At 50.7% G+C, this 11791-nt stretch overlaps 3 protein-coding genes across 3 annotated transcripts in view; 2 read left to right on the top strand and 1 right to left on the bottom strand.

Moving 5' to 3' along the window:
- Nucleotides 1-383, bottom strand: part of NT5C3B (5'-nucleotidase, cytosolic IIIB) — a 5425-nt gene extending 5042 nt beyond the window's left edge. Inside the window, exon 1 of the mRNA XM_009994202.1 lies at nucleotides 321-383. Within this exon, the coding sequence (XP_009992504.1) occupies nucleotides 321-383 (63 nt within the window). The remainder of the gene's footprint in view (nucleotides 1-320) is intronic.
- LOC104385710 (kelch-like protein 10) lies at nucleotides 382-4253 on the top strand. Its single transcript, XM_009994201.1, has 5 exons — nucleotides 382-527; nucleotides 1020-1509; nucleotides 2021-2638; nucleotides 3280-3429; nucleotides 3951-4253. Exons 1-5 carry the CDS (start codon nucleotides 382-384, stop codon nucleotides 4251-4253), a joined length of 1707 nt encoding a protein of 568 aa, XP_009992503.1.
- A 693-nt stretch (nucleotides 4254-4946) lies between these two features.
- Nucleotides 4947-8824, top strand: KLHL10 (kelch-like family member 10). Its single transcript, XM_009994200.1, is given in 5 exon segments — nucleotides 4947-5092; nucleotides 5585-6074; nucleotides 6586-7209; nucleotides 7851-8000; nucleotides 8522-8824. Coding segments are annotated over 5 exon segments (1713 nt in total).
- The last annotated feature ends 2967 nt before the right edge of the window (nucleotides 8825-11791 follow it).

The raw sequence follows: 11791 nt of genomic DNA, 5'->3' as shown, positions 1-11791 counted from the left end.
AGGAAAGGGGGGGGAGGGGCGGGCGGGGGGAAGGGAAACTGAGAAAAAAACCAAACAAAAAAAGCGTCTTCTGGCCATAAAAATAATTTACCTAAAAGAACGAAAACCCCCCAGGCAATGAAATGGAAAAGCCCGACCTGCCCTCGGGCCGAGCCGCGGAGCACCGGGCCGGGGCTCCAGGACCCGCCTGCCGAGGGGCTCACAAACGGGCCCCCCGGGGCTGTAGTTTCATAATGGGCACATTCCAGAACCGCCAGACACACAGTGGCTGTTGGAGATGATGTGGGAGGGCAAGGACGGCACCTCAGAGGGACACTTACCCCTGGCTCAGGCTTTAACACAGGGGACAGCTTGGTGCCCACCAGACCTTCACCCTCAAACATGGAGAGGAAAATAAGTCCTATGGCTTGCACCGTCCTCAATGAGCTGCGCCTTGAGGGGAAATTCTGTGATGTGACCATCAGGGTGGATGGCGTTGGATTTGATGTCCACAGAATCATCCTCTGCTCCTGCAGCCACTATTTCAGGTCTGTGATTGAAACAAGAAGGGATGGAGACAAACAGGAGTTCCTGTCCCATGTCACACGGCCCTAGCAGAGCTGCAGGGCTTCCCTCAGCATGGAACTCTTCTCCAGCAATTGCCCACAGTCCTTTTACCAGCCCAGCAGCAGAACTGCTCTCCCAGCTCTGGCAGTGGGGTCTGGTGGCTCAGGTGAGGTGCTGGGCCAGGAGCATGGCCAGCCAGGCCCACCTGCCCTCGGGTTCCTTCCCCATGTCCCACTAACCTCTGGTGTTCACCACACGCCCTGTTGCTCTCTGGCCACAGCTGGAGACTGTGACTCCTCTTTAAAACTCCCAGTTAGTAAAACATGAGCTAATAAACTACACAGCCTCTCAGCATGACTGCTATGAGTGCCCAAACTGGTCCAGAGGTGGGGAAGGAGGCACAGGGGGCAACGGGGCCAGGGTTTAAGGCAGCAAAGCTGTTTTTAACCCCAGCGCTGCTTTGTTGTTTTCAGGGCTTTGTTTTCCACCCGCGGGAACAGCGCAGAGGACAGAGTGTATGAAGTGCACGGCCTTTCCCCTGAAATGATGAGGATCATCATCGAGTTTGCCTACACCAGGACAGTACCCATCACGATTGACAATGTTGAAAATTTGCTAATTGCAGCAGACCAGTTTAATGTCATGGGCATCATCAGGCTCTGCTGCGAGTTCTTGAAAGCCCACTTCTGCCCTGAGAACTGCATAAGCATCTGGAGGCTCACGGAGAGCTACTACTGTCCTGACCTAAGAGAAGCAGCCTACTCCTTCATCCTGCGCCACTTTGAGGAGATATCCAGGGTCTCTACAGAATTTCTAGACCTTCCCTTAAGTGACCTAGAGCAGATCATGGAGAGAGACGAGCTCAATGTGAAGGAAGAAGAAGTGGTGTTTGAGGCGATGCTGAGATGGATTGCCCACGACCCCCAGAACAGGAGGCAGCATGTTGCAGCCCTGCTGGGCAAGGTGGGTGCTGTCACAGCACAGGCCTGGGGGGCTCAGCCAGAGTCACTTCCCTTTCCTTGTCAGGCCAGAGGACATCACAGCCTCCCAGCTGGTGACAAAGCTGTTGCTATGCTGGGGCATGGGTTGAAGATCCCACCCTGGGGTTGGGACAGATCTTCGAAGTGCACATTTCCTCATGTTTGGACCTTAACTGTTCCTCACATCCAGGTAGGGCCAAAGTCCACGTGGGACAATGTTCTCCCTACACACACAAGGTTTATGAGCAGCAGGTGCCCAGGCAGCCCCAGCCCGAGCCCAGGGAGGTGCCGTGTTGGGGGGCAGGCTCCCCACCACCAAACCCAGTGATTCACCCTTGCACACCTGTTTCTGGACTAGCTAAAAAAGACACATTTCATCCTCTGGTTCTCTAATCATCTTTAGACAGTCCTGTAGCCCAAAAGCAAAGCCACGCAGCATTGGAACTATCCACAAAGGGTACCAAGGTGTCCAGTTACCCCGTTGGTTATTTCAGGTTCGACTGGCACTGATGGAAGTAGGCTACTTCATCAACAAGGTCAAGAGGCACGATTACGTGAAGGACAATGAAGAATGTAAAGACCTCATCATAGACACGCTGACAGAGATGTACATCTTCAACATGCATGGTCCATCCCGCTCAGGTTTTACCAACCCGCTCAGCCGGCCCCGCCTGCCCTCCACCCTCCTCTTCGCCGTGGGGGGCTGGAGCGGGCGCAGTCCCACCAACGCCATCGAGACATACGACAGCCGTGCCGACACCTGGCTGAACGTCACCTGCCAGCAGGGCAGGCCCCTGGCCTACCACGGCACTGCCTACCTGAAAGGCTTCATCTACATCATCGGAGGGTTCGACAGCGTGGGGTATTACAGCAGCGTGAAGCGGTTCGACCCCCGGAAGAAGACGTGGCAGCAAGTGGCTCCCATGCACTCGCAGCGCTGCTACATCAGCGTCACCACCCTGCACGACTCCATCTACGCCATGGGGGGGTACAACGGGAACACGCGCCTGGACACGGCCGAGCGCTACGAGCCAGAGAGCAACCAGTGGACCCTGATCGCCTCCATGAACGACCAGCGAAGCGACGCCAGCGCGACCACGCTGCACGAGAAGGTAAACGGACCTCGAGATGAGAGGCAGGAGCTAAAGCTACAGTGTGGTGAGCAGGGCAAGGAACCACACAAACCAGAGTGGGCAGCGCTGCAGGGTGAGCCAGTGTGTCCTTCCACGCGGCAGGGCCTCGCGTGGAGCTCAGCCAGGGACATGAACACAGCTACCCCTCCATCACCTAGAAAGAAAACAGCTGTGGGAGCAGGAAAGGGAACAAATGCTCCCTTTAACAGGATGAATCATTTAAAATAGAGAGGAGGAAAGTTCAAGTAAAGCTTATTAGTTAAATCCTGGAGCTACAGCTATAAAGCTCTCCAAGAGGCAGCAGCTGACTGGCATGGTGGAGACACAGCCTGGAGAGGTGAAATCCAGAGCTGGTATCACCAGTTGCCTCCTGCTGCCAGACAGGACTTCTCCTGGCCACAAGTGAAATCCCACACCTAGCGGCTTCGTGGAGCTCAGGAAATGAAGGGGCTAAATCCTGCTGTCCTGAATAACCCACTGCACATGTGGTCCTTCAAAGCCAGGATGACAGCACCTCTCCCATTTAAACAAAAAATCCAGCCATACATTTAATTTTCTCTTCAACGTGTTCTCCCACCAGGAGTGGAACTGCCCTGCTCACACCTTTCTCCTGTAACCAGGTGTATATCTGTGGCGGGTTCAATGGGACCGAATGCCTGATCACTGCAGAGGTGTACAACGCCACCACAAACCAGTGGAGCTTCATAGCCCCCATGACCACCAGCAGAAGCGGAGTGGGTGTGATCGCGTACGGAAGCGCCGTGTACGCGGTAAGGGAGCAGTGGGACCCTGCCCCAACACCACCCACCACTCCCAATACTTACTTTTGCTCATCTAGACTTTTAGGCTGGCCGTTTGCTTGTGAGTGAGATCTAGGGAGGAAAGTCAGAGCCAGAACAGTCAACACGCCTTCCAAGAGCACTCTCACCCACACAGTTTTTGTTATGAAAAATGTGTGGACAATTTTTAAGCAGCTGCAGCAAAGAAATACTTTTCTGCTGCTGCAGACAGCATTAGCAGCATGGAACATTTGCTTGGTCCTGTTTCTCCTACCCATGTGCTGCGTTTAGGCAGTAAAATCTGACAGTTTTACAAAGCAACTCTTGGAAGCTCCAGAAAGAACAAGGGAGCAGTCTGCAGACAAGCATCGTTTTGAGAACATGCACTCAGCAATGCTCAAACTGAAGGCAGAGACAGGACCAGTTACCATCTCCCTGGTGTGGGAAACAACGTGGCTGATGTGGTGGGTGAGGAAAGGCCTGTTTGAACACTGTACCTCTGGTATTCACAGGTAGGGGGATTCGATGGATTTAACCGGCTGCGGAGCGCGGAAGCGTACAACCCGGTCACCAACACCTGGCGCATGATCCCCACCATGTTCAGCCCACGCAGCAACTTTGGCATTGAAGTGGTGGATGACCTTCTGTTTGCAGTTGGTGGCTTTAATGGTGTTTCCACCACCTTCACCGTCGAGTGCTACAACAAGAGGACCAACGAGTGGTACGACGCTGAGGACATGTCCATCAGCCGCAGCGCGCTGAGCTGCTGCGTGGTGCCCGACCTGCCCAACGTCAGGGACTATGTGGGCAGGTGACACTGACACGTGGACAACTTCAAGGGAAGCCAGGTTAAACTCTCCAACAAGGAGCCTGCCTGTATAAACAGCTCACTTGGCTAATAAAGGCTTCTGCACAGCAAGTGAATGTTTTCACTTATTCTAAAATATAAAGAACTGGTACGAGACAAAATAATACGTTAGTATTGAAAACATTCATTCTGTGGCACCACAAAATGTGTGTATTAGCCACAACCCACATAGCAACTTAAAAACAAAAAGGCACAACAGAATGCTAAAGAAATAAAAGGTTTATTTTCGTTAATTCACTTATTACACTTCAGTACAGTGAGGAAAGGGGGGGGAGGGGCGGGCGGGGGGAAGGGAAACTGAGAAAAAAACCAAACAAAAAAAGCGTCTTCTGGCCATAAAAATAATTTACCTAAAAGAACGAAAACCCCCCAGGCAATGAAATGGAAAAGCCCGACCTGCCCTCGGGCCGAGCCGCGGAGCACCGGGCCGGGGCTCCAGGACCCGCCTGCCGAGGGGCTCACAAACGGGCCCCCCGGGGCTGTAGTTTCATAATGGGCACATTCCAGAACCGCCAGACACACAGTGGCTGTTGGAGATGATGTGGGAGGGCAAGGACGGCACCTCAGAGGGACACTTACCCCTGGCTCAGGCTTTAACACAGGGGACAGCTTGGTGCCCACCAGACCTTCACCCTCAAACATGGAGAGGAAAATAAGTCCTATGGCTTGCACCGTCCTCAATGAGCTGCGCCTTGAGGGGAAATTCTGTGATGTGACCATCAGGGTGGATGGCGTTGGATTTGATGTCCACAGAATCATCCTCTGCTCCTGCAGCCACTATTTCAGGTCTGTGATTGAAACAAGAAGGGATGGAGACAAACAGGAGTTCCTGTCCCATGTCACACGGCCCTAGCAGAGCTGCAGGGCTTCCCTCAGCATGGAACTCTTCTCCAGCAATTGCCCACAGTCCTTTTACCAGCCCAGCAGCAGAACTGCTCTCCCAGCTCTGGCAGTGGGGTCTGGTGGCTCAGGTGAGGTGCTGGGCCAGGAGCATGGCCAGCCAGGCCCACCTGCCCTCGGGTTCCTTCCCCATGTCCCACTAACCTCTGGTGTTCACCACACGCCCTGTTGCTCTCTGGCCACAGCTGGAGACTGTGACTCCTCTTTAAAACTCCCAGTTAGTAAAACATGAGCTAATAAACTACACAGCCTCTCAGCATGACTGCTATGAGTGCCCAAACTGGTCCAGAGGTGGGGAAGGAGGCACAGGGGGCAACGGGGCCAGGGTTTAAGGCAGCAAAGCTGTTTTTAACCCCAGCGCTGCTTTGTTGTTTTCAGGGCTTTGTTTTCCACCCGCGGGAACAGCGCAGAGGACAGAGTGTATGAAGTGCACGGCCTTTCCCCTGAAATGATGAGGATCATCATCGAGTTTGCCTACACCAGGACAGTACCCATCACGATTGACAATGTTGAAAATTTGCTAATTGCAGCAGACCAGTTTAATGTCATGGGCATCATCAGGCTCTGCTGCGAGTTCTTGAAAGCCCACTTCTGCCCTGAGAACTGCATAAGCATCTGGAGGCTCACGGAGAGCTACTACTGTCCTGACCTAAGAGAAGCAGCCTACTCCTTCATCCTGCGCCACTTTGAGGAGATATCCAGGGTCTCTACAGAATTTCTAGACCTTCCCTTAAGTGACCTAGAGCAGATCATGGAGAGAGACGAGCTCAATGTGAAGGAAGAAGAAGTGGTGTTTGAGGCGATGCTGAGATGGATTGCCCACGACCCCCAGAACAGGAGGCAGCATGTTGCAGCCCTGCTGGGCAAGGTGGGTGCTGTCACAGCACAGGCCTGGGGGGCTCAGCCAGAGTCACTTCCCTTTCCTTGTCAGGCCAGAGGACATCACAGCCTCCCAGCTGGTGACAAAGCTGTTGCTATGCTGGGGCATGGGTTGAAGATCCCACCCTGGGGTTGGGACAGATCTTCGAAGTGCACATTTCCTCATGTTTGGACCTTAACTGTTCCTCACATCCAGGTAGGGCCAAAGTCCACGTGGGACAATGTTCTCCCTACACACACAAGGTTTATGAGCAGCAGGTGCCCAGGCAGCCCCAGCCCGAGCCCAGGGAGGTGCCGTGTTGGGGGGCAGGCTCCCCACCACCAAACCCAGTGATTCACCCTTGCACACCTGTTTCTGGACTAGCTAAAAAAGACACATTTCATCCTCTGGTTCTCTAATCATCTTTAGACAGTCCTGTAGCCCAAAAGCAAAGCCACGCAGCATTGGAACTATCCACAAAGGGTACCAAGGTGTCCAGTTACCCCGTTGGTTATTTCAGGTTTGACTGGCACTGATGGAAGTAGAAGTAGGCTACTTCATCAACAAGGTCAAGAGGCACGATTACGTGAAGGACAATGAAGAATGCAAAGACCTCATCATAGACACGCTGACAGAGATGTACATCTTCAACATGCATGGTCCATCCCGCTCAGGTTTTACCAACCCGCTCAGCCGGCCCCGCCTGCCCTCCACCCTCCTCTTCGCCGTGGGGGGCTGGAGCGGGCGCAGTCCCACCAACGCCATCGAGACATACGACAGCCGTGCCGACACCTGGCTGAACGTCACCTGCCAGCAGGGCAGGCCCCTGGCCTACCACGGCACTGCCTACCTGAAAGGCTTCATCTACATCATCGGAGGGTTCGACAGCGTGGAGTATTACAGCAGCGTGAAGCGGTTCGACCCCCGGAAGAAGACGTGGCAGCAAGTGGCTCCCATGCACTCGCAGCGCTGCTACATCAGCGTCACCACCCTGCACGACTCCATCTACGCCATGGGGGGGTACAACGGGAACACGCGCCTGGACACGGCCGAGCGCTACGAGCCAGAGAGCAACCAGTGGACCCTGATCGCCTCCATGAACGACCAGCGAAGCGACGCCAGCGCGACCACGCTGCACGAGAAGGTAAACGGACCTCGAGATGAGAGGCAGGAGCTAAAGCTACAGTGTGGTGAGCAGGGCAAGGAACCACACAAACCAGAGTGGGCAGCGCTGCAGGGTGAGCCAGTGTGTCCTTCCACGCGGCAGGGCCTCGCGTGGAGCTCAGCCAGGGACATGAACACAGCTACCCCTCCATCACCTAGAAAGAAAACAGCTGTGGGAGCAGGAAAGGGAACAAATGCTCCCTTTAACAGGATGAATCATTTAAAATAGAGAGGAGGAAAGTTCAAGTAAAGCTTATTAGTTAAATCCTGGAGCTACAGCTATAAAGCTCTCCAAGAGGCAGCAGCTGACTGGCATGGTGGAGACACAGCCTGGAGAGGTGAAATCCAGAGCTGGTATCACCAGTTGCCTCCTGCTGCCAGACAGGACTTCTCCTGGCCACAAGTGAAATCCCACACCTAGCGGCTTCGTGGAGCTCAGGAAATGAAGGGGCTAAATCCTGCTGTCCTGAATAACCCACTGCACATGTGGTCCTTCAAAGCCAGGATGACAGCACCTCTCCCATTTAAACAAAAAATCCAGCCATACATTTAATTTTCTCTTCAACGTGTTCTCCCACCAGGAGTGGAACTGCCCTGCTCACACCTTTCTCCTGTAACCAGGTGTATATCTGTGGCGGGTTCAATGGGACCGAATGCCTGATCACTGCAGAGGTGTACAACGCCACCACAAACCAGTGGAGCTTCATAGCCCCCATGACCACCAGCAGAAGCGGAGTGGGTGTGATCGCGTACGGAAGCGCCGTGTACGCGGTAAGGGAGCAGTGGGACCCTGCCCCAACACCACCCACCACTCCCAATACTTACTTTTGCTCATCTAGACTTTTAGGCTGGCCGTTTGCTTGTGAGTGAGATCTAGGGAGGAAAGTCAGAGCCAGAACAGTCAACACGCCTTCCAAGAGCACTCTCACCCACACAGTTTTTGTTATGAAAAATGTGTGGACAATTTTTAAGCAGCTGCAGCAAAGAAATACTTTTCTGCTGCTGCAGACAGCATTAGCAGCATGGAACATTTGCTTGGTCCTGTTTCTCCTACCCATGTGCTGCGTTTAGGCAGTAAAATCTGACAGTTTTACAAAGCAACTCTTGGAAGCTCCAGAAAGAACAAGGGAGCAGTCTGCAGACAAGCATCGTTTTGAGAACATGCACTCAGCAATGCTCAAACTGAAGGCAGAGACAGGACCAGTTACCATCTCCCTGGTGTGGGAAACAACACGGCTGATGTAGTGGGTGAGGAAAGGCCTGTTTGAACACTGTACCTCTGGTATTCACAGGTAGGGGGATTCGATGGATTTAACCGGCTGCGGAGCGCGGAAGCGTACAACCCGGTCACCAACACCTGGCGCATGATCCCCACCATGTTCAGCCCACGCAGCAACTTTGGCATTGAAGTGGTGGATGACCTTCTGTTTGCAGTTGGTGGCTTTAATGGTGTTTCCACCACCTTCACCGTCGAGTGCTACAACAAGAGGACCAACGAGTGGTACGACGCTGAGGACATGTCCATCAGCCGCAGCGCGCTGAGCTGCTGCGTGGTGCCCGACCTGCCCAACGTCAGGGACTATGTGGGCAGGTGACACTGACACGTGGACAACTTCAAGGGAAGCCAGGTTAAACTCTCCAACAAGGAGCCTGCCTGTATAAACAGCTCACTTGGCTAATAAAGGCTTCTGCACAGCAAGTGAATGTTTTCACTTATTCTAAAATATAAAGAACTGGTACAAGACAAAATAATATGTTAGTATTGAAAACATTCATTCTGTGGCACCACAAAATGTGTGTATTAGCCACAACCCACATAGCAACTTAAAAACAAAAAGGCACAACAGAATGCTAAAGAAATAAAAGGTTTATTTTCGTTAATTCACTTATTACACTTCAGTACAGTGTATTTAGGTGAAGAACACGACAGCAGGATTTGTTTCAAACAGCCTACACACACACACACACACAACTTTACCTTACTGAAGTAAGCACAGGAGTGCTGCTTCCCACACAATCTGCTGAAGTCTACATTAATAGTGACAGGAGAGTACAGCTGCCATGATCCACACTGACATGGACCTAGAAGGAGTATCTGACTATTAATGGTCTTCAAATATCTCGTTAGTTCCACACTTTACATTCATATTAGTAATAGGATTAGATCCTCAGGAGTACCTGTTTTATCAGATTGCTACACAGGACTGTTGAGTTACAGATATGACTTATACCTTCACAGATTGTGGACATAGTTGAAAAGAAATCTAAGCGACAAACCACTTATTTTCAGCTTGCTTTTTAAGCCCACTGAATGCTACAACACACTATTACAAGGTTGTGTTAAAATAACCTAAAAAATTGCAATTTTTTGTGACTTGGTTTGTCAGCAGCAATCAGTCCACTCTGTGACACACAAGTTAAGCCAACAGTTCTGATTTTAACATTTACTGTAGTGGAGAAAGGATATAGTGAAGCAATATGGCAGAATGGTTGGCATAGTTATTCATAATGCATGCTAAAAAGCTGGCATGTGTTCCTCATTTCTGGAGTGGGATCCTGCTATGTGCAAGAGAAAGTCTTATTAAAAATGCATACAAACCCAGCATATGAACAGAGTATTCAGGTAGTTCTAAAATATTCTGTACACATATGGCACCTAGAAATGACTACAATGAGAGCCGAGTGCTCGGCAAGATGTGTCCTACCCCACTAGTACTTTGAGCAGAAAGGCCATGGGACGTGCTCTGTGGGGCACGTATCCAGAACGGGACAGAGGAATGATTGTCAGAAGGCAGAAAAGCTCCACCTGATGTTCTTTTAGGAAGGCCCCAAGTCAGCCTTCTAATAGTGAACTGAACACACACCAGGATCTTACTGACATTTAGCTAGCCACTAGAAACACACTGAAGGAATTCCCAGGCTTTTGCTTATAAACACCTAGCAAGCCACAACAGTCACAGGCCACAAGGAATTTGTTATGTGATTCACAGGTTAGTGGGCTACAGTACAGCCACTCAATAATGCAATTCTTCTGAACACCAACGTGTGATACAACAGAATTGTCAGTTAAAAGCCACGTGCAATTGGTCCACTTGAAGTCCAGGCCAAAAAACCAAACAAACCCACAACAAAAACCCAAAAACAACTACTTAAAAATTCCACAGAACTGACACAGCAGAAGTCAGAGCAGTGCTGTTGGCCATCATTCACATGCAGAGGGGCACAGAGATGCACTGTCACACACAGCCCAGGGCTGGCACCCACCAGCAAAGCTGTCCCAACATGGACAGGAGTGGAATGTCTTTAGTAACTTACACAGTTTAGTAACTTACACAGTTAAGAAGCACACAGTTTGTGTGTCAGCCACAAGTTCTCATGGCAACTGCAACATCGATTTTGCTTAGAAAAAGAAAGACTACAAGAAGTTTGTTCTTGCATCTCACTTTGTTGCCTGCTGCCACACTTAACAGTATTTAAGTCATATTCCAACTGAAATAATGACCTCAGTTTTTCTCCCTTTGAATTGTCCAGGTGTGCTGACAGACTGCAAGAGGGCACTGACAGAGCTGTGGTGATCTGACAGGCTGCCATCCTTCAACTGCTTCTCAAAACTCCCTACAGAAAAGTCAGTGGGATGGAGGATGTGAACTCTTCTCAGTTGCTTCTGTGCAAAATCTGGTAAAGTATCTTAAAATGGGCTCCCAGAGATTAAAGTTAAATCAATGGATTTAGTACTAAAGCTGTGAGGCATTTTCACACTTCTGTTCAAACACCCTGCTGTAGGTGCAGTAATTCTTTAACTGCTGCAGCCAAATCAGCAAGAGTTCATGGAGTTCACCACTCCACTGATTAACCCCTTGCTCAGAGGACTCCATGAGCTGACACAGCAACAGCCACTTCTGAACATCAGCCCTAAACCTGAGCTGTTCCCATCTCCTCTCCTACACCAGGCCAGTATTGTACCATTTGATCTGCCCGGCACAACCTTCCAACAGGCAAAGAAAATAACAGCAGGGCTACCATAGATGAGTCAATTGAGACTAAACCATTAAGATTTTTGAGGTTTGTGGGTTTTTTTAAACAGGGCCAGATTATTCTGTTACAAAAGACAGGTTATTGATATCAAAAGTGTCAAGTGAACTGCAAAGTGGAGCATTAGGGAGTCTACACATCAGAGAAACCTTCACACACTATGTGGTTGAAAGACTTACCCAGTGTCTCAGATATGATCTAGGTTGCCTGCTGAATTGGAAAATGGGAAGTATCAGCTCAGAAAGCTAAACAATTAAAAAACAAAACAAAAAACCAAACTGTTTAGAAGTTCTTTTGCAAAGAAGTTGCCACATCAAAACCACCAGCAAATCATCATATGAACCAAAGACAGTAAACAGATCCTCCAACATTTGTCTACACAGATTTTGGAACACCCTGGTTATCCTCCCTTTCCCTATGATCCTGAGTCAGCTTTCATGTGAAAACCTGGAACATTCAAATAAAGAGAGGGAGAGGGAAGAGAAGGAGGTAGGAACGATGCACTGAGCCTGCCAGTAACCTAAACTCTG

This window comes from Chaetura pelagica, unplaced genomic scaffold (genome assembly GCF_000747805.2).
Source record: "Chaetura pelagica isolate M959 unplaced genomic scaffold, ChaPel_1.0 scaffold963, whole genome shotgun sequence".
Lineage (NCBI taxonomy): Eukaryota > Metazoa > Chordata > Aves > Apodiformes > Apodidae > Chaetura > Chaetura pelagica.
The sequence above is the reverse complement of the archived record's forward strand: the minus strand, read 5'-3'. Positions and strand labels throughout refer to the sequence as shown.

What these genes read in the sequence shown, in the direction of transcription:
- LOC104385710 (XM_009994201.1), top strand. Translation starts at nt 382, where the DNA reads ATGGAGAGGAAAATAAGTCCTATGGCTTGCACCGTCCTCAATGAGCTG. An exon ending in TTGCAGCCCTGCTGGGCAAG is followed by an intron (nt 1,510 to 2,020) that starts GTGGGTGCTGTC and finishes TGGTTATTTCAG; the next exon opens with GTTCGACTGGCACTGATGGA. An exon ending in ACGGAAGCGCCGTGTACGCG is followed by an intron (nt 3,430 to 3,950) that starts GTAAGGGAGCAG and finishes TGGTATTCACAG; the next exon opens with GTAGGGGGATTCGATGGATT.